This window comes from Mytilus californianus, unplaced genomic scaffold, assembly GCF_021869535.1.
Source record: "Mytilus californianus isolate M0D057914Y unplaced genomic scaffold, xbMytCali1.0.p SCAF_2, whole genome shotgun sequence".
NCBI lineage: Eukaryota > Metazoa > Mollusca > Bivalvia > Mytilida > Mytilidae > Mytilus > Mytilus californianus.
The window spans coordinates 40,758,761-40,782,562 of record NW_026262668.1 but is presented as its reverse complement, the minus strand read 5'-3'; the positions used below and the strand labels follow the sequence as shown (position 1 = coordinate 40,782,562).

The following is a 23,802-nucleotide window of genomic DNA, read 5'->3' as shown; positions in this document are numbered from 1 at the left end:
GATGGACGGACGGATGGACGGACGCGTGGCATTTCTATGTCCCCCGATCTGCATGCAGCGGTGGAAAAAAAATACCTCCAGCGCCAAATCCCAAAACAGGTTAAAAAAGTTTTTTTTAAAAAGCGTCTGCTTTTGCACTGTTATTCATTCAGACACACAATGCATAACCAGTAACAAGTAAGAAACAACACTTTTATTTATGAAAATTGATGTTTACCTTTTTCATGTTGTTCCATAACCCACTCAACTGAAGGAACGTCCTGTAAACATAGCCTAAGCTGCTTCGTCATGTTCGTCTGCACTTTTTCTGCCATATTCTTTTCCGAAACCAAACTACTAAACCGCCCCAAAGTGGTTTGATAAGTTTCCGGAACTGGTTTTCGTTTGGTCTCAATAAACAAACAAACCAGTTTCAGTTTTAAACCAGATTTTAAACTGGTTTGTGAAAACAAATGAAAAGTTTTGAAAACTGTTACAAAACTTAAACCAGTTTGCTAGCAATAAATGCACCCTAAATAATTTTTCCTGTTTTATTGAATATTATAATCTTTGTTTTATTAATATTAACAGATAGATTCCATTTATCACAAAACATATTTAATTTATTTAAAGCATTTTGCAGGCCAGATGCAGATTCTGATATTACTTCTAAATCGTCTGCATAAAGAAGACAAGACACTTGTTTATCATCTAGGCATGCTGGATCACATTTGTGGTCAAACGTTTCAACCAGTTCATTTATATACAATGAAAATAATGTAGGGCTTAATATACAACCCTGTTTTAATCCGGTAACTGATGCTAACTGTTTTTTCACTTCCAATCTACATACATATCGTCTTGTATTGTGTTTTCGACCGTCTTACGTTTTTGACCTAATTCTACATTCACTTCCCGTATGCTGCGCATGTCCATGTGACGTCATATTCGGCTGCTATAATTAGTAATAATATCAAGCAAGTTGCTTTAAAAAAAAAAAAAAAGACAATACGTGAACCTTAGAACTTTTTTATTCTAATTAATAATTCAACTGAATAAGAAATTATATATCAGTGTTATCTTAGCCATGTGTGTGGAGGATAATATTTTCTTTTTATTGTAAATCATTACAATTTTGGCATGTTGAGAGAAGTGTTAAATATAAAGCAAGGAGAGAGAAAAAAAAAAGATTCCCAGACGTATAATTTCTGAAAGAATAATGATAATTCAAAACATGGAGGACACATGTACCTTCTTCCAAAAATTCATAATATTAATCTAGAAATAAGTAATGAGGCATTTCGAACTGGTCAGCTAGCAGGACACATTAATGTTCGTTATTGACCAATCATCAATAAGTGTAACTCTCCCGCTAGAGATACTTACTTGATCTAATTATAAATATAAAAAAGAAGATGTGGTATGATTGCCAATGAGACAACTCTCCACAAGAGACCAAATGACACAGACATTAACAACTATAGGTCACCGTACGGCCTTCTACAAAGAGCAAAGCCCATACCGCATAGTCAGCTATAAAAGGCCCCGAAATCGCAAATGTAAAACAATGCAAACGAGAAAACTACGGCCTAATTTATGTACAAAAAATGAACGAAAAACAAATATGTAACACATCAACAAACGACAACCACTAAATTACAGGCTCCTGACTTGGGACAGGCACATACATACAGAATGTGGCGGGATTAAACATGTTAGCGGGATCCCAACCCTCCCCCTAACCTGGGACAGTGGTGTAACAGTACAACATAAGAACGAACTATAATAAAATGCTTCACTGGGCGCAGCTTGATACGACCGCAGAGGTCGAACCCTGAACAGTTGGGGCAAGTATGGACACAACATTCAAGCTTGATACAGCTCTGAATTTGGATTGTGATTAAATATTTGACACAGCATAGGTTTCTGACACAGAATGAATGTGGTCTAAGAACTGTGGACCAATTTGATAACGGGGCCCAAAAATCAAAACACATGGTTAGATTCAGCATATCAAAGAACCCCATATATTCAATTTTTGTTGAAATCAAACAAAGTTTAATTTTGGACCCCAACTTGGACAAACTTGAAAACTGGGCCCATAATCAAAAATCTAAACACATGTTTAGATTCAGCATATCAAAGAACCCCATTCAATTATTGTTAAAATCAAACTAAGTTTAATTTTAGACCCTTTTGACCTTAATGTAGACCAATTTAAAAAACAGGACCCAAAATTAAAAATCTAAATACACGGTTAGATTTGGCATATCAAAGAACCCCAATAATTCAATTTTTTATGAAATAAAACAAAGTTTAATTATGGACCCTTTTGACCTCAATATGAACCAATTTGATAGCGGGGCCCACAAATAAAAAATCTAAATACATGGTTAGATTCAGCATATCAAAGAACCCCACATATTCAATTTTTGTTGAAATTAAACAAAGTTTAATTTTGGACCCCTTTTTGACCAACTTGAAAACTGGGCCCGAAATAAAAAAATCTAAATAAATGTTTAGATTCAGCATATCAAAGAACCCCATATATTCAATTTTTGTTAAAATCAAACTAAGTTTAATTTTGGACCCTTTGGACCTTAAGGTAGACCAATTTGAAAACTGGACCCAAAATTAAAAATCTAAATACACGGTCAGATTTGGCATAACAAATAAATAAATGTGGTCAAAGATTTTACAAATCTACTGCGCCATACTGTGCAATTAAAGATTACTTCTTGAAATTTTTCAATATTTGAAATTTGAAAAAAAATAATATTTGAAGAATAATTCTTTTTAATTTCTGAAATCTGAAATGAGAAAAAATTGACCCCCCACAATTTCTTTTTATGGATTTTTTTGTAAAAAAAAAAAAGATGCAACATTTGCAGATATTTTTACTGGTCTTCCTTTATAAATAAGCATTTCTTTAAACATAATTTAAAAGCAGTGTAAGGGAAGTAATCAAAACGTTGTATGTGGATTACCTCCCTTACACTGTTTTAAATTGTCTTAATTGTTCATTAACCATTACTTTATACATAATTTAAAAGCAGTGTAAGGGAGGTAATTCAAATGATGTATTTGATTTATCTCCCTTACACTGCTTTAAATTATGTTTTGTACTAAAGTATTTGTCCATATAAAAATGCTTGTTTTTTGCCCCTTTTTTGGCCCCTAATTCCTAAAATTTTGAGGCAATTACCCCCAAAATCAATCCCAGCATTCCCTTTGTGATATGGAACCTTGTGGTACAATGTCAGAGATATCCATACACTAACACACAAGTTATGTCTGGAAGTTACAAAAATGCTTATTTTTGGCCCCTTTTTGGTCCCTAAATCCTTTACTGTTGGTACCATAACCCCCAAAATCAATCCACACCTTCCTTTTGTGGTATTGAACCTTATGGTAAAATTTCATAGAGATCCATTCACTTAAACTAAAGTTAGAGTGCAAAAACCACTGTGTCTTTGGATGACGACGACGACGACGTCGACGATGACGCCAACGTCATAGTAATATACGATCGCAAATTTTTTTTGCAGTCGTATAAAAATCAGTTGAAAAAGGCTTAACTCATCAGATGGATACAAACAGAAATACTACACAGAGTGGACGTGGCCGGGTACTTGTATATCCCAACAACAAATAGACACTAAGTACAGATCTGAGAGTACTCACAGTTACTGACAGCTAGTTCAAAGCCACTAACAACTAATTAAAAAAATCATGCATCTAAGACTAAATTATCAATTAGTGCACATCCAACATCCAATTATTGAAGAGGCATAACTTTTACATTCAAGATACAATAAAAATCATTAATAAAATAGAGTCACACGAGGTAAAAAAGTATACGTTCTTATTGCCTATGATGTACGTCAATGTACACAAACATGATCATTGATAATTTAGAAGAAACTGTTCAATGCATTAGAAATTAATGACACACAGGAGAATATACTTTAAATATTCTCAACAAAATAGATTTAACTGAATTTGTTAAATTAATTCTTAGAAACAATGAATTTGAGTTTTGGACTGTTAAACACATTATAGGAGCACCCATTGTCACCAACATGCACAGATCTGCATCTGTCTGCCCTATTCATTCAAATCTTAGATAAGTTCCAATGGAGAGAAAACATCAAATTACACTGTCAATAGGGATGACGGTTTTATGGTCTTCACAGGCAAATTAGAGCAAGTTGAAGATTTCTTTAACCTTGCAAACAGAATTGACCATCTACTTAAGTTCTAATATGAGGTGTCGACATCTAGTATGGCCTATTTAGAGGGTGGTAAAGGGTTATTTTCGAGCAACGTTTTCGGTCTTTTTTTCACGTGTTTCCGTGTTTCGACGTTTTATTCCTTGTTTTCTCATGTTTGGTTAATGTGCGTGCTTCGTGTTTTCCCTTAATTATTTTCCGTGTTTCGTGTCGGTACTCTTATTTTCTCATGCTTGTCCAGCATTTGATTAAAAAGTAAACAGGGACTAATTCAAAGTCAGCCCAAATACTGTTTTAAATTATAAACTAATTAACTGGTCCCAAGATATTTATTAATAGCCTATTGTATTACTATGTTAAATCCGATGCAACTAACAGACGCTAAAAGGTGACCACATGATCTCCAAAAACGGCTGAGTAATAACTTTTGGTACTTTTTTCCTTAATATTTACGATTGTATTCCTTGGCTTCGTTTTTCCAGAGTGTTTTTTTTCCATGCAACGTTTTTGCGATTTGTTATTTCACGTGTTTCCGTGTTCAGACCCTCCCTTTTACCACCCTCTATTTAGATACCGAAGTGTACAAAAGTGAACGATTCCATAATAATGGAATTCTTAATGTTAAGTCACATATATTAAAAACACAGAAACGTATCAATATTTACCAATCACTAGTGCACATCCACATTTGGTTGACTATCCTGTCACTGTTTGGTGTGCGCTTGCATACTTAACAAGTCCAAAAATAATTTTAACAGAAAGGAAATAATTTGTGCTGTACATAACATTTATACATGGTGCAAATAAAAACATGGGACTTGAAATTTAATGTGCATGCAGTAGTCTCTTGAACGAGTCAAGACTTTCTGCAGCGGTCACTGAAATAATAGTGACATCAATGAATTAAATAAACATTTAATTAACTTACAAGATAACTTAATTGATAGAGAATACTGTAAAAAGGAAACAGTAAAAGTTGTAAAAATGTATATTAACGAACAGTCTTTATTTTACTTGTTTTATTTTCATTTGAAACAGAATTTTTTTTATCTGATCTGTCAAAATGACAAGTGTGCATAATGATTTTATTGTTACAAATCAAATCAAAAAGCCCACTATAACTCATTATGTAGAAACCACAGCACTATTTTGAAATATCTCTCTGTGAATATCTACACACAGATGTTAAATGTTTGATACCATAGGTCGTTATAATTAAATCTTGACCATTTAACTTTCACTTGTTTATCAAAGGGTACAACTGTCAAATTTGCTCAAGTCAGTAAACCCTTGCAATGCATAAAATGTAGGTTTACAATAAATATACATGTTTGAAAAGGATCTATAGATTGTTTATTATCATATATCAGACAAGTGAATTAGAGATCTGTGAAAATTCTTTATTGCCATGTTTTAAATATCTTAGATACACCGTATGGAGGTGCTCTTAATTGCAGGAAGCTAATACAGATAAGATGAATAGGTGTTCCGAATGAACAATAATTTAGCTTCCGAATATTCCTCCATAGACTATATTTCTAACTAATAAATATGCGTGAACCCTCAAGGGTTGAGGGTTCACGCAATAATACCACGTGGTGGTTAAGATGTTCCAAGTAAAGTTAATGTAATTAAGTATTTACGTTTTATTATTTGATATCACATTTGTGTACCCTTTTACTAATACCATTTTTACCTTCAAAAAGAATCTATAAAAAATAAACAAATATTCTAGAAATATGGCAGGGGGACTTTTTGCACGTAAAGTTTACATCCAGCGACTCTTTTCACAAAAAATCTTAAGAGTAAAAATACTCATAAGTCATACACTTTTCAGTATAACTTACGATCAATTTTAATCGTAAGATTTTTTGTGAAAAGAGTCGCTGGTCATTAAGTCACATGACTGTCAGGTGGTTAGTTGTAATACTTAAAGTTATTTTTAATACGGAAATCTGCATGATCCTTACAGCTTTTTACTAAAAAAACAATTTAATTCATTAAGTCATAAGTTTGATCGCCTCCTAACAATTTAAATAATTTGATATAGACATTGGCATCAAATTTTAACCAATTCCGGATTTGTACGACATGTCATTTCCGACTTTGGACCAGTTTCTTAGATAGGTCGAAAACACAAGATGCTAGTTTTTGTCAACAAACGTGCCATCGATCTAATGAACTCAAATAAAAAAAAAATTTAAGATCGAAATATATTTCAGATACAATTATTTTATGCACAAGTATACTAGTGACTCTCAAAATATTAGGCATGTCTATGTTCAAACATATAAAAGGGAAATTCGGAGAAATATGTTAGTAGGTCGAAAATACAATACACCTTATCGCTATTCCCGCTTGACCCGAGAATCTGTCTTTTAGTCTTTTGACGTCATATAACAATAACTTTTCCATTGTGGCGTCAGATATTTTCTATTATGACGTCAACATTTTACGGGAACTTTTGTGATGTCCAGTAATGGCGGACAAAATTATAGCGATAAGGTGTATATCCCGCAATGGTGGTAAGTCGTGCACTTAAGGCCATTTTTTATTTTATTTTTCTGTAGACTTAGCTTTGATTTTTTATTACTGTGTATTGTCAAGCTTGGTTACTCATTATTGTTTCTCAGTCACTGAATGTACGATGTTGTTCCATACTGCAGCAGCTGACCCGGTTTGTTTACATTCAAATTCTAATGGCTTCAAAACCACGTGACACATTGAATCGTTATATCCAATCAAATTGCTCTACTGTCAATTAGGTGATTTTTTAGTACAAGGCAATTATATAATTTGTTTGTATGATATTGCTTTGAAATAGTTTGCAATAAATTGGGGGTTTATTCAATAGGAAACCTCATTATTAGCCATGAAATTTGATATCAATGGAATTTTATATGAATATTTACTTATGGTCAGAATATCGATCTCTTTATATTGAACCAATTTTTTTTTTAATGAAAAATATATGTATATTGTTTTTTTATTAACCTACTCTATATTCCTGACCAAAAATATGGCATGATTATCGTTTGTTTCCCAAAGTTTTTCTTTCATTTTGGATGGGTTTTTTTTGCGGGAAAATCGATTAAGACGTAAGGTGCTTGCCATTTTGAAATTCTTGAAAATACGATTTGCTTGGCCTGTTTGGTCTGCCATTAAGATTGATGACGCTTAATGGAATGTAAACAAAGCAATGGAGGCCAGAAGAGGGGATTTCTGAAGTTCTGGAATGTTTTTAGGCATTCGGAAGTCAGGTTTGAAACGGCCATTAGAAAATTGGCATTTTTGTACAATTCTTTAGAATAACAATGAAAACATATCTTTAGAAATGTTTGTTTATTTAGAAGAGTAGAAAAAATGTATTCTGTACTAATTTTGTACGCTGGTATTAGCGTAGTGACGTCAATGCGGAGTTTTCCCGTGTGATAAGTACAATAACAAAATCCGAACGAACCAACATTATGACCGATTATAGACTACGGTAGGATACACGAGGATATGATCTAGATCTGAAACAAATTATTTTTTTCAAAAAATTTAGTTGCTTTATTTCAGTTCCGAGACTATATATACCTGTTGTCAAAGACTGTTATATTCAAAGATGACAAAGTCTGTTTAAACTCGGAATATAGCAATGTTCTTGTTTCTTCCATTTCAAATCAGGAAAATGAAAGTAGAAAACGTGTTGTGAATTGTTATCCCCCTTCTTACAACTCTTCGAATAAATTAAATCTGGTTCCTTGTTTAGAAATTTTCTCCCACAGAAAGTTTGACCGCTCGAAATGTGAGTGACAAATATTTGAACAGAGTAACGCCGTAAAATCAATTAATGATAACATTAACAATTGAATACCAATATACTTATACTTTCACTCTATACTTTTTGCCTGGTACATAATATATTTAGTATACTATTCCCAGCTTTTTGCATGTTAGCGGCAAGCCCACTACAAAATATTGGAAACCAGTCGAAATAATATTTTACGTATCAGGTATTTTGTTTGTCACAGTTGTATGGAATCTTAGATCAAAAGGTTACTTGATGTACTTTGAAACCAGTTGTTATTTATTTCGTTGAATTAACTAAGAATGTTGCATTCACATCACACTGTCGTTCAGATTTTTTGGTAGGCCTACTGAAATTATATTTTTTTGCGAAAAGGTTACAAGACACGTGTTTTTGTTGACTCACGTTTATTATTTCAGTAAAACCTAAAAGATTCTGTAACAAAGAACATAAAGAGTGTGAGTCTTTATTGTAAGTAACACATCAACATTTATAAAAACATGGACTTGGCTCAAGAATTTCTGGAATTTACTTTTTCACTTTCAGAAAATAAACAGTATCATGCAGTCAGGGGAAATATACTTAAATGAGTGATTTCTTATATATATATATATATATATTTATTCAAGATAAAAGGCATGATATTTTGATAATATGAATAGACTAGATTAATGAGTGAAATTTAAATTGACTAGATTTTCACTGTAGCCTCATATCTTAGGATGACCCACAAAAGTTATTAAAACTTATTTCCAGTGGGGTCCTTTTATGACGAGACTTCCAGTTTACACCAAGCATTTGCCAAGGGTTGGCACATAGAAAATAAAATGTCTTTTACAAATCTTTTATTAATTATTGAAGTAACATTTTGTCCAGAAATGTTGCAAGTATGAGTAGTCTTTCTTTGATAATCACCTATTTAAGTAGTACAAATAAATCACTAGACTAAGTGATTTTGTTTTACAATGTTTTATTGTAGCTTTACATATATATATAATATTAATGGATACATGTCAACTCGTACCTTCGCTGAATAGTCCTCAGCCAACTCGCACCCTATTATTACCAACTGGTACTTTTACCAACGCGTACCCATTATTTTATTATTATTTATATACCTTATAGTTGTTATTTTCTTCAGTATATCATGTTAATATAGAAACGTAAATGATATAAATATTTTAATGATGTGTTAGTGATCTAATTAGTCCCCTACCGACGAAGTCGAAGGGGACTTTAGGTTAGCACTCTGTCGTCTGTCTGTCCGTCTGTCTGTCCATCAGTCAGTCCGGCAAATCAGTTTTCAAGACTTTTTTTCTTCATGCTTGAAGATATTGATTTGATATTTGGTGTATTATTTTATCATAAGTTAAAGGTCAAGTTCGATTTTCACGATTTTAACTTTTCTCCTTGTTCAGTTAAAGCCCTTTCCCTAGAATTAAATTTTTGATGAAATACTTATTAATTACTAGATTTCTGTTCAAAGGGAATTAACTAATTTTCTAACTTTCTCTAGAATTAAATTTTTGATGAAATACTTATTAATCCCCTACCGACGAAGTCAAAGGGGACTTTAGGATTGCACTCCGTCTGTCTGTCAGTCTGTCCATCCGTCAGTCCAGCAAATCAGCTTTCCACACTTTTTTTCTTCCTTCTTGAAGATATTGATTTGATATTTGGTATATAGTTTTATCATGACAAGTTATAGATCAAGTTCTAATGTTGTTCCGGTCTGATGATTTAGTCCAGAGTTATGGACCATATCTAATGTTAGAGTACTACGTTAAACCATATTTCTGTACAAAGGGAGATAACTTATTTTTTAAAAGACATTCTTTGTTAAATTATTTGAAGAATTTTTTGGCAGGTTTGTTTGTTATTTAGTATAAACTAATTTTCTGAATGCTTTATATATATATATATATATATATAAAAATTATGAAGAGAAATCCTTTAATTAGATAATAATCTTTTTTTATACGACCGCAAAAATTTTGCGGTCGTATATTGGTATGACGTTTGGCGTCGTCCGGCGTCGTCGTCGTCCGAAGACACATTGGTTTTCGCACTCTAACTTTAGTTTAAGTGAATGGATCTCTTTGAAATTTTACCATAAGGTTCAATACCACAAAAGGAAGGTGGGGATTGATTTTGGGGGTTATGGTACCAACAGTTAAGGAATTAGGGGCCAAAAATAAGCGTTTTCTAGTTTCCAGACAATAACTGTGGAACGGTGTATGGATCTCTCTGAAATTATACTACAAGTTGCCATACCACAAAGGGATGGTTAGGATTTGCTTTGGGGGGTTATGGCTCAAACCGTTTAGGAATTAGGGGCCAAAAAGGGGGAAAACAAGGTTGTCCTGGTTAATGGACAAATACTTTAGTACAAAACAAAATTTAAAGCAGTGTAAGGGAGATAAATCAAATACATCATTGAAATTATCTCCCTTACACTACTTTTAAATTATGTATAAAGTAATGGTTAATGAACAATTAAGATAATTTAAAACAGTGTAAGGGAGGTAATCCAAATACAACGTTTTGGTTACTTCCCTTACACTGCTTTTAAATTATGTTTAAAGAAATGCATATTTATAAAGGAAGACCAGTAAAAATATCTGCAAATGTTGCATCTTTTTTTTTTACAAAAAAATCCATATGAAAGATTTGACACTATATTTTAAATTCTATTATAAAATATATTAAGTTAGCACTATGGTAAATTTAAATGGGTAATTATGGTTGCAAACTCCATTGGAAATTTGAATTGAGATTATGTCTATATCTTGAGGGAAAGATTTTTTTTGGGGAAAAAGGGGGGGGGGGGGGAGGGTAAAAAGAAATTGTGGGGGGTCAATTTTTTCTCATTTCAGATTTCAGAAATTAAAAAGAATTATTCTTCAAATATTATTTTTTTTTCAAATTTCAAATATTGAAAAATTTCAAGAAGTAATCTTTAATTGCACAGTATGGCGCATTAGATTTGTAAAATCTTTGACCACATTTATTTATTTATCATGCCGAATCTAACCGTGTATTTAGATTTTTAATTTTGGGTCCAGTTTTCAAATTGGTTTACATTAAGGTCCAAAGGGTCCAAAATTAAACTTAGTTTGATTTTAACAAAAATTGAATTCTTGGGGTTCTTTGATATGCTGAATCTAAACATGTGTTTAGATTTTTGATTATGGGCCCAGTTTTCAAGTTTGTCCAAGTTGGGGTCCAAAATTAAACTTTGTTTGATTTCAACAAAAATTATATATATGGGGTTCTTTGATATGCTGAATCTAACCATGTATTTAGATTTTTGATTTTTGGGCCCCATTATCAACTTTGTCCACATTGAGGTCTAAAGGGTCCACAATTAAATTTTGTTTGATTTCATCAAAAATTGAATTCTTGGGGTTCTTTGATATGCTGATTCAGATTTTGGATATTGGACCGTTATAGTTGAATGTCCAATTTAAAATTTTTAAGTTCTTAGACCACATTCATTCTGTGTCAGAAACCTATGCTGTGTCAAATATTTAATCACAATCCAAATTCAGAGCTGTATCAAGCTTGAATGTTGTGTCCATACTTGCCCCAACTGTTCAGGGTTCGACCTCTGCGGTCGTATCAAGCTGCGCCCTGCGGAGCATTTTATTCTTAATCTATAAGCAATAGGTCAAATATATTTGTTTCATGGACGAATTGTTAGCTGTACATGTCTGCCTGGCATGGTTCATCTGACCTTGACCTCATTTTCATGGTTCATTGGTCAATGTTTAGATTTCTTGGTTAATGTTAAGTTTATGTGACAGTCGTAATAAAGCTTTATATTTGGGACTATTCACATAAATCAATGATTAGTAAAGAAGGCGAGACATTTCAGTGTGTGCACTCTTGTTTATTTTGGGCCCTGTTTTCAAATTAGTCCATATTAAGGTTTGAAGGGTCCAAAATTAAACTTTTGATTGATTTCAACTAAAATTAAATTTTTTTATACGACCGCAAAAAAATTTTTGTGGTCGTATATTGGTATGACGTTGGCGTCGTCGTCGTCGTCGTCCGGCGTCGTCGTCGTCCTGCGTCGTCGTCCGAATACACATTGGTTTTCGCACTCTAACTTTAGTTTAAGTGAATGGATCTTTTTGAAATTTTACCATAAGGTTAAATACCACAAAAGGAAGGTTGGGATTGATTTTGGGGGTTATGGTACCAACAGTTAAGGAATTAGGGGCCAAAAATAAGCATTTTCTAGTTTCCAGACAATAACTGTGGAACAGTGTATGGATCTCTCTGAAATTATACTACAAGTTTCCATACCACAAAGGGATGGTTAGGATTTGCTTTGGGGGGTTATGGCTCAAACCGTTTAGGAATTAGGGGCAAAAAAGGGGGAAAAACAAGGTTGTCCTAGTTAATGGAAAAATACTTTAGTACAAAACATAATTTAAAGCAGTGTAAGGGAGATAAATCAAATACATCATTGAAATTATCTCCCTTACACTGCTTTTAAATTATGTATTAAGTAATGGTTAATGAACAATAAAGATAATTTAAAACAGTGTAAGGGAGGTAATCCAAATACAACGTTTTGGTTACTTCCCTTACACTGCTTTTAAATTATGTTTAAAGAAATGCATATTTATAAAGGAAGACCAGTAAAAATATCTGCAAATGTTGCATCATTTTATTTTACAAAAAAATCTATATGAAAGATTTGACACTATATTTTTAATTCTTTTATAAAATAGATTAAGTTAGCACTATGGTAAAATTAAATGGGTAATTATGGTTGCCAACTCCATTGGAAATTTGAATTGAGATTATGACCATATCTTGAGGGAAAGAATTTTTTGGGGGAAAAAGGGGGGGGGGGGATAAAAAGAAATTGTGGGGGTTCAATTTTTTCTCATTTCAGATTTCAGAAATTAAAAAGAATTATTCTTCAAATATTATTTTTTTTTCAAATTTCAAATATTGAAAAATTTCAAGAAGTTATCTTTAATTGCACAGTATGGCACATTAGATTTGTAAAATCTTTGATCACATTTATTTATTTGTTATGCCGAATCTAACAGTGTATTTAGATTTTTAATTTTGGGTCCAGTTTTCAAAATAGTCTACATTAAGGTCCAAAGGGTCCAAAATTAAACTTTGTTTGATTTTAGCAAAAATTGAATATATGAGGTTCTTTGATATGCTGAATCTAAACATGTATTTAGATTTTTGATTTTTGGCCCAGTTTTCAAGTTGGTCCAAATTGGGGTCCAAAATTAAACTTTGTTTGATTTCAACAAAAATTGAATATATGGGGTTCTTTGATATGCTGAATCTAACCATGTATTTAGATTTTTTATTTGTGGACCCCGTTATCAAATTGGTTCATATTGAGGTCAAAAGGGTCCAAAATTAAACTTTGTTTGATTTCATCTAAAATTGAATTATTGGGGCTCTTTGATATTCCAAATCTAACTGTGTATTTAGATTTTTAATTTTGGGTCCTGTTTTTTAAATTGGTCTACATTAAGGTCCAAAGGGTCCAAAATTAAACTTAGTTTGATTTTAACAAAAATTGAATTCTTGGGGTTCTTTGATATGCTGAATCTAAACATGTGTTTAGATTTTTGATTATGGGCCCAGTTTTCAAGTTGGTCCAAGATAGGGTCCAGTATTTAAACTTTGTTTGATTTCAACAAAAATTGAATATATGGGGTTCTTTGATATGCTGAATCTAAACATGTATTTAAATTTTTGATTATGGGCCCAGTTTTCAAGTTGGTCCAAATTGGGGTCCAAAATTAAACTTTGTTTGATTTCAACAAAAATTGAATATATGAGGTTCTTTGATATGCTGAATCTAACCATGTATTTAGATTTTTTATTTGTAGGCCCCGCTATCAAATTGGTTCATATTGAGGTCAAAAGGGTCCAAAATTAAACTTTGTTTGATTTCATCAAAAATTGAATTATTGGGGTTCTTTGATATGCCAAATCTAACCGTGTTTTTAGATGTTTAATTTGGGTCCCGTTTTTTAAATTTGTCTTCATTGAGGTCCAAAGGGTCCAAAATTAAACTTAGTTTGATTTTAACAAAAATTGAATTCTTGGGGTTCTTTGATATGCTGAATCTAAACATGTGTTTAGATTTTTGATTATGGGCCCAGTTTTCAAGTTGGTCCAAGTTGGGGTCCAAAATTAAACTTTTTTTGATTTCAACAAAAATTGAATATATGGGGTTCTTTGATATGCTGAATCTAACCATGAATTTAGATTTTTTATTTGTGGGCCCCGCTATCAAATTGGTTCATATTGAGGTCAAAAGGGTCCAAAATTAAACTTTGTTTGATTTCATCAAAAATTGAATTATTGGGGTTCTTTGATATTCCAAATCTAACCGTGTATTTAGATTTTTAATTTTAAGTCCTGTTTTTTAAATTGGTCTACATTAAGGTCCAAAGGGTCCAAAATTAAACTTAGTTTGATTTTAGCAAAAATTGATTTCTTGGGGTTCTTTGATATGCTGAATCTAAACATATGTTTAGATTTTTGATTATGGGCCCAGTTTTCAAGTTTGTCCAAGTTGGGGTCCAAAATTAAACTTTGTTTGATTTTAACAAAAATTGAATATATGGGGTTCTTTGATATGCTGAATCTAACCATGTTTTTTGATTTTGGACATTGGACCATAATAGGTAAATTAAAAAAATTCAAGTTCTTAGACCACATTCTTTCTGTGTCAGAAACCTATGCTGTGTCAAATATTTAATAACAATCCAAATTCAGAGCTGTATCAAGCTTGAATGTTGTGTCCATACTTGCCCCAACTGTTCAGGGTTCGACCTCTGTGGTCGTATCAAGCTGCGCCCCAGCGAAGCATTTTATTATATGCTGAATCCAACCATGTTGTTAGATTTTGGATATCAGACCATTCTAGGTAAAATGAATGTCCCATTTCAAATTTTTTAAGCTCTTTGACCACATTTATTTTGTGTCAGAAACCTATATTATGTCAAAAATTTGATCACAATCCAAATTCAGACAGTATCAAGCTTGAATATTGTGTCCAAACTTGCCCCAACTGGTCAAGGTTCGACCTCTGTGGTCGTATCAGGCTGCGCTCTGCGAAGCATTTTATTGAAAACTTGTAAATGGTCAAGATCCCCACCCTGAAACAATATATATTCTTGTATGGGACAATAAAACTAATCAAATGAAGTTAAAGGCGAGTCCCCTGGGGTCACCCCAACCCCTCCTGTTTGAGAACTTGTAAACGGTCGAGATCCCCACCCCTAAACCATATATATTCTTGTATGGGACAATTACACAAATCAAATGAAAATATAGGGGAAGTCCATGGGGGTCACCCTACCCATTCTTTTTGAAAACTTGTAAACAGTCAAGATCCCCACCCCAAAACCATATACATTCTTGTATGGGACAATAAAACAAATCAAATGAAATATAGAAGAAGTCTTTTAGAGAAGCACTGAATGGAATAAAAACCAAACATGGCATGAATGTTCCTTATGAGGTGCTGACCAAGTGTTGTTACTTTGAAGCCGATCCATAATCCAAGATGGCCGCCAGCGGGGGACTTAGTTTAACATAGGACCGTATGGGAAATACATACAAATGTCTTCTTTTAGAGAACCACTGAATGGAATGAAACCAAACATGGTATGAATGTTCCTTATGAGGTGCTGACCAAGTGTTGTTACTATGAAGCCGATCCATAATCCAAGATGGCCGCCAGCAGGGGACTTAGTTTAACATGGGACCCTATGAGAAATACATACAAATGTCTTCTTTTAGAGAACCACTGAATGGAATGAAACCAAACATGGCATGAATGTTCCTTATGAGGTGCTGACCAAGTGTTGTTACTTTGAAGCCGATCTATAATCCAAGATGGCCGCAAGCAGGGGACTTAGTTTAACATGGGACCCTATGAGAAATACATACAAATGTCTTCTTTTAGAGAACCACTGAATGGAATGAAAGCAAACATGGCATGAATGTTCCTTATGAGGTGCTGACCGAGTGTTGTTACTTTGAAGCCGATCCATAATCCAAGATGGCCGCCAGGGGGGGACTTAGTTTAACATAGGACCCTATGGGAAATACATACAAACGTCTTCTTTTAGAGAACCACTGAATGGAATGAAACCAAACATGGCATGAATGTTCCTTATGAGATGCTGACCAAGTGTTGTTACTATGAAGCCGATCCATAATCCAAGATGGCCGCCAATGGGGGGACTTCCTTTAACATAAGACCCTATGGGAAATACATACAAATGCTTCTTCTAGAGGTGCACTGAATGCAATGAAACCAAAAAATGGCATAAATGTTTCTTATGAGGTGCTGATGAAGCGTTGCCGATTTACTTTTCAAGATGGCCACCAGGATTTTTTATTAAATTACAGGACCAATATTAAACCAAATTTGGCCTCACTCATTATTAGGGTATCTGTTATGATTTTAATCTATTTTTACATGATTTCCAAAACCAAAGTAGAATCAGGTGAGCGACACAGGCTCTTCAGAGCCTCTAGTTTTGAAAACTTGTAAACGGTCAAGATCCCCACCCTGAAACCATATATATTCCTGTATGGGACAATAAAGCAAATCAAATGAAATATAGGGGAAGTCCAGGGGGGTCACCCCCACCCCCCTTTTTTTTTGAAAACTTGTAAACTGTCAAGATCCCCACCCCAAAACCATATATATTCTTGTATGGGACAATAAAACAAATCAAATGAAATATAGGGAAAGTCCATGGGGGTAACCCCCACCCCCCTTCTTTTTATACGACCGCAAAAATTAAAAATTTTTTGGTCGTATGTTGGTATGGCTTCATTGTTGTCGTTGTCGTCGTCGCCCTGGGTCGTCCGAAGACACATTGGTTTTCGCACTCTAACTTTAGTTTAAGTGAATGGATCTCAGTGAAATTTTACCATAAGGTTCAATACCACAAAAGGAAGGTTGGGAATGATTTTGGGGGTTATGGTACCAACAGTTAAGGAATTAGGGGCCAAAAAGGGGCCAAAAATAAGCATTTTTGTAACTTCCAGACATAACTTGTGTGTTAGTGTATGGATCTCTCTGACATTGTACCACAAGGTTCCATATCACAAAGGGAATGCTGGGATTGATTTTGGGGGTAATTGCCTCAAAATTTTAGGAATTAGGGGCCAAAAAAGGGGCAAAAAACAAGCATTTTTCTAGTTTCATGATAATAACTTGTGTGTAAGTGTATGGATCTTTCTGAAATTGAACTACAAGGTTCCATATCACAAAGGGAAAGCTGGAATTGAGTTTGGGGGTAATTGCCCAAAACGTTTAGGAATAAGGGGCCAAAAAGAGGCCAAAAATAGCATTTTTCTAGTTTCCAGACAATTACTTGTGTTCAAGTGTATGGATCTCTCTGAAATTTTACTGCAAGGTACCATACCACAAAGGGAAGGCTGGGATTGATTTTGGGGGTAATTGCCTCAAAATTTTAGGAATTAGGGGCCAAAAAGGGGAAAAAAACAAGCATTTTACTAGTTTCAGGACAATAACTTGTGTGTAAGTGTATGGATCTTTCTAAAATTGTACTGCAAGGTACCTTACCACAAAGAGAAGGCTGGGATTGAGTTTGGGGGTGATGAATCATAAGGGGTTTCAAAAAATTTGGGGGGGGATTTTTTTTTTTTTTCTTTTTTTTTCTTTTTTTCCTTTTTTTTCCATTTTAAGTTGGTTATTTCTGATTTATATTTAAAAGCAAATAATAATGATATGGTAGGAGATACACACCAAACAGGATGTGTAAATTATTATATAATAAGTATTGTGCAATAGCAAGAAATTTTCAATTGCACAGTATTGCACAATAGCAAGAAATCTTCCATTGCACAGTATTGCGCAATAGCAAGAAATCTTCAATTGCACAGTATTATGCAATAGCAAGAAATATCCAATAGCACAATATTGAGCAATAGCAAGAAATTGTCAATTGTACAGTATTGCGCAATAGCAAGAAATATTCAATTGCACAGTATTGTGCAAAAGAAGATACTTCGTATAAATTGCTTATTTCTTGACCAATTTCAATGGGGTTTTATTCTTGAATTCTTGGGGTTCTTTAATATGCTGAATCTAACCCTGTATTAAGTTTTTGGATTTGGGGCCCCGTTTTTAAATTGGTCCACATTGAGGTCCAAAGGGTCCAAAATTAAACTTTGTTTGATTTCATCAAAAATTGAATTATTGGGGTTCTTTGATATGCCGAATCTAACCGTGTATTTAGATTCTTAATTTTTGGTTCCGTTTTCAAATTGGTCTACATTAAGGTCCAAAGGGTCCAAAATTAAACTTAGTTTGATTTTAACAAAAATTGAATTCATAGGGTTCTTTGATATGCTGAATCTAAACATGTATTTAGATTTTTGATTATGGGCCCAGTTTTCAAGTTGGTCCAAATCGGGGTCCAAAATTAGACTTTGTTTGATTTCAACAAAAATTGAATATATGGGGTTCTTTGATATGCTGAATCTAACCATGTATTTAGATTTTTGATTTTTGGGCCCCGTTATCAACTTTGTCCACATTGAGGTCAAAAGGGTCCTAAATTAAACTTTGTTTGATTTCATCAAAAATTGAATTCTTGGGGTTCTTTGATATGCTGAATCTAACCATGTATTTAGATTTTGGATATTGGACCATAATAGGTGAATGTCCAATTTAAAATTTTAAGTTCTTAGACCACATTCATTCTGTGTCAGTAACCTATGTTGTGTCAATTATTTAATCACAACCCAAATTCAGAGCTGTATCAAGCTTGAATGTTGTGTCCATACTTGCTCAAACTGTTCAGGGTTCGACCTCTGCGGTCGTATCAAGCTGCGCCCTGCGGAGCATTTTATTGATAACTTGTAAACGGTTGAGATCCCCACCCCTAAACCATATATATTCTTGAATGGGACAATAAAACAGATCAAATGAAATTAAGGCGAGTCCCCTTGGGTCACCCCCACCCCTCTCCTGTTTAAGAACTTGTAAACGGTCGAGCTTTTCATTATTAATAAAGATAATACCACAGTGAGGTCCAAAGGGTCCTAAATTAAACTTTTGTTTAATTTCATCAAAAATTGAATTCTTTGGTTCTTTGATATGCTGATTCTAACAATGTTTGAGTGTTAAGTCATATCTATATATTATTGATAATAATTTGAAAAATTGCATCATATCTTATTTTAGAGAACTATTTATCCAGTTTGAGTTATTTCCATTTGCACAGAAAATATTATGGATAAAATTAACAGGTGTTTCATTTCAACATAAATTAAATATATATATAGGGTTCTTTCACATGCTGAATCTAAACTCTATTTAAATATTAGATTTTTAGGCCCAGTTTTCAAGTTGGTCCAAATCAGGGTCCAAAATTAAACTTTGTTTGATTCAACAAAAATTGAATTTATGGGGTTCTTTGAAATACTGAATCTAACCATGTATTGAGAGATTTTGGATTGTGGGCTCCTTTATCAAATTGGTCCACATTGAGGTCCAAAGTGTCCTAGATTAAACTTTTGTCTGATTTCATCAAAAATTGAATTCTTTGGGTTCTTTGATATGCTGATTCTAATATGTACTTAGATTTTGGATATTGGACCATAATAGGTATTTAAAAGTCCAATTTCAAATATATCAGTTCTTTGACTACATTCATTTTGTGTCACAAACCTATGATGTGTCAAATATTCAATCACAATCCAAATTCAGAGCTGTTTTAAGTTTAAATATGTAGTGTCCATACTTGCTCAACTGTTCAGGGTTCGACCTCTGCAGGAAAATCCAGTTTGCTGTCTCTCTGACAGCCTCTTGTTTATGAAGTGAACTCCTTTAAAAACTAAGCTTATATTGTCTATTTATATATAACTTATATAGGACAATGGTGTTGTTTAAAAATTACACCATTCCCTGCTCTTTTGTTTTCCACATATATTTAGATTTCTGATTTTGGGCCCAATTTTCAAGTTGGTTGAAATTGGGGTCCAAAATTAAACTGTGTTTGATTTCAACATAAATTGAATATGTATAGGGTTCTTTGAAATGCTGAATCTAAATCTGTATTTATTTTCATTATTAATTAGATAACACCACATTGAGGTCCAAAGTGTCCTAAATTAAACTTTTGTTTAATTTCATCAAAAATTGAATTCTTGGGGTCTTTGATATGCTGATTCTAACAATGTTTTAGTGGTTAAATCATATCTAATTTTAGAGAACTATTTTTATACGACTGCAAAGTTTTGCGGTCGTATATTGGTATGACGTTGGCGTCGTCGTCCGAAGACACATTGGTTTTCGCACAATAACTTTAGTATAAGTGAATGGATCTCTATGAAATTTTACCACAAGTTTCCATACCACAAAGGGATGGTTAGGATTTGCTTTGGGGGGTTATGGCTCAAACCGTTAAGGAATTAGGGGCAAAAATGGGGGAAAAACAAGGGTGTCCTGGTTAATGGACAAATACTTTAGTACGAAACATAATTTAAAGCAGTGTAAGAGTGGTAATTCAAATACATCATTTGAATTACCTCCCTTACACTGCTTTTAAATTATGTATAAAGTAATGGTTAATGAACAATTAAGACAATTTAAAAGCAGTGTAAGGGAGGTCATCCAAATACAACTTTTTAATTACCTCCCTTACACTGCTTTTAAGTTATGTTTAAAGAAATGCATATTTATAAAGGAAGACCAGTAAAAATATCTGCAAATGTTGCATCTTTTTTTTTTTTACCAAAAAATCCATATGAAAGATTTGACATCATATTTTAAATTCTATTATAAAATAGATTAAGTTAGCACTATGGTAAATTTAAATTATATATATAAATATAAATCTGGGGGGGGGGGGGGGGGGGGGTTAATACGCAACAGCATAGTGTATTGCACAAAAGCAAAAAAAAAGGGGGGGTAAATTTTTAATATTTTTTTGTGGGGGGAAGGGGGGTCAATTCGCAACATGTAAAGTGTATTGCACAAAAGCAAAAAATTGAATATAAATTCAAATCATATAACCAATTCTTTCTCATTTCAGATTTCAGAAATTAAATAGAAAATTTCATCAAATTATTTTTTTTTTTGCAAAATAAGGGGGGGGGGGGGGGGGTCAATACACCACAGCATTGTGTATTGCACAAAAGCAAAAAATTGAATATAAATTCAAATCATATAACCAATTCTAAGTTCTTTGACTACAGTTATTCTGTGTCAGAAACCTATTATGTGTCAAATATTTAATTACAATCCAAATTCAGACCTATATCAAGCGCGAATATTGTGTCCATTTTTGCCCCAACTGTTCAGGGTTGGACCTCTGCGGATGTATCCAGCTGCGCTCAGCGAAGCATTTTATTTTTTTATGAAGTGAACTCCTTTAATTAGATAATAATCTATTTTTATTATACCCCAAGCAATGAAGTTGCGGAGGATATAATGTTTTTGACCCGTCCGTCTGTCTGTCTGTCCGTCCGTCAGTCCTGTTCTTGTCATCGCAACTCCTCTGAAACCACACAACAGAATTTCATGTCACTTTGTAGATAATAATACTATGTAGATGTGCATATTGACAGGAAATTATGATTCAATTTTTATACGCCCGTTTACGGGACGTGTCATGGTATACCGTTGACCGTCTGTCCGTCCATCCATCCGTCGTCAACATGGCAGACAGTAACTCAAGAATGCTTTCACCAACTTGCAAGAAATTTTGGTGAATTGTTTATAACTATTGACATGAGCTCCCTTTTGGATTTTTATAAATTTTAGATTTAACGTTTCCGAGTTGCAGGGTTTTATTCATAAAAAAAGGGGGATTTTCCAGTTTTTCGGACAATAACTAAAAAATGCTTTCAGCAGTTCTCATGAAACTTTGGTTAATTGTTTATATCTGTTGATGTAAGCTCCCTTTAGAATTTTATAAATTTTAGATTTTACATTTCTGAGTTATGGCCATGGAGTTTTATTCATTAAAAAAGGGGGGATTTTCCAGTTTTTGGACAATAACTCAAAAATGCTTTCAGCAGTTCTCATGAAACTTTGGTGAATTATTTATTGCTATTGATGTAATCTCCCTATTGATTTTCATAAATTTCAAATATGACATTGAGAAGAAATTGAAATTTATTTGTTTATAGTCTGACAACAGATTTACTAAGTATTGCGCAACAGCACAGTGTATTGCACAACAGCAAGAAATCTTTAATTGAATATAAATTCAATTCATATAACCAATTTCAAGTTCTTTGACTACATTAAATATTCCCTTGAATTTGACAGTTGTAGAAATTAATCCTACATTTCATTGCAGTAAAAAATTTCCGAGTCATACACATATATATCAGGTATTTCAAAGCACCATACTTTTTTAGTCCCCTACTGACGAAGTCAAAGGGGACTATATGTTTGCACTCTGTCCGTCTGTCTGTTCATCCGTCAGTCCAGCAAATCAGTTTCCCCGCACTTTTATTTATACCCCCACTTTAAAAAAGTGGTGGTATACTGTTTTACCTCTGTCTGTCCATCCATCCGTCAGTCTGTCAGTCCGTCCATCTGTGCCATGAAAATTTTTCGTTGCATTTTTCTCAGGAACTACAATACAAAGATTTCTGAAATTTTGTTTCAGGGTTTATATAAGTAGGCTATACCGTGTGATACGTTTTCAGATTCATCACTCAACAACTTCCTGTTTACCGAACACGTATCATTTTACACATGATAGCCAAGTTGAAAATTTTCGGCACATTTTTCTCAGGAACTACAATACAAGGATTTCTGAAATTTGGTTTCAGGGTTTATATAAGTCGGCTATACCGTGTGATGCGTTTTCAGATTCATCACTCAACAACTTCCTGTTTACCGAAATATTTGGGCGGGGGTATCATCAGTGAGCAGTGGCTCGCAGTTTCACTTGTTCTTCATGCTTGAAGATATTGATTTGATATTTGGTATATAGTTTTAACATGACAAGTTACAGATCAAGTTTGAATTTTGTTCTGGTTTGATGATTTTGTGCAGAGTTATTTGGTCCTCAGACTTAGAAAATTCATGCAAATATTCAGTTTTCCACACTTTTTTTCATCATGCTGGAAGGTATTGATTTGATATTTCTTATATAGTTTACACCATGACAAGTTATGGATAAGGTTAGCATTTTGTTCCAGTACGATGAATTTTTGTTGAGCCTTCGACTTTTGTCGAAAAAGCGAGACATAGCGATCCTACATTCCGTCGGCGTCGTTGTTGTCGTCGGCGGCGTCCACAAATATTCACTCTGTGGTTAAAGTTTTTGAAATTTTAATAACTTTCTTAAACTATCCTGGATGTCTACCAAACTTGGACAGAAGCTTGTTTATGATCATAAGATAATATTCCAAAGTAAATTTTGTAAAAAAAAAATTCCATTTTTTCCGTATTTTACTTATAAATGGACTTAGTTTTTCTGCCAGGAAACATTACATTCACTCTGTGGTTAAAGTTTTTGAAATTTTAATAACTTTCTTAAACTATCCTGGATTTCTACCAAACTTGGAAAGAAGCTTGTTTATGATCATAAGATAGTATCCAGAAGTAAATTTTGTAAAAAAAAAATTCCATTTTTCCGTATTTTACTGGTAAATGGACTTAGTTTTTCTGCCAGTTAACATTACATTCACTCTGTGGTTGAAGTTTTAAAAATTTTAACAACTTTCTTAAACTATCCTGGATTTCTACCAAACTTGGAAAGAAGCTTGTTTATGATCATAAGATAG

At 33.3% G+C, this 23,802-nt stretch overlaps 2 protein-coding genes across 2 annotated transcripts in view; one reads left to right on the top strand and one right to left on the bottom strand.

The window, feature by feature from the left end:
* Positions 1-7,925, bottom strand: part of LOC127728959 (E3 ubiquitin-protein ligase E3D-like) — a 49,300-nt gene extending 41,375 nt beyond the window's left edge. The window contains exon 1 of the mRNA XM_052236539.1: positions 7,791-7,925. Within this exon, the coding sequence (XP_052092499.1) occupies positions 7,791-7,870 (80 nt within the window). The 5' untranslated portion in view covers positions 7,871-7,925. The remainder of the gene's footprint in view (positions 1-7,790) is intronic.
* Positions 7,926-7,942: 17 nt separating this feature from the next.
* The window catches only part of LOC127727935 (PAN2-PAN3 deadenylation complex catalytic subunit PAN2-like), a 399,078-nt gene continuing 383,218 nt past the window's right edge, over positions 7,943-23,802 (top strand). Inside the window, exon 1 of the mRNA XM_052235095.1 lies at positions 7,943-8,001. The gene's annotated coding sequence lies outside the window, so the exon portion shown is untranslated. The remainder of the gene's footprint in view (positions 8,002-23,802) is intronic.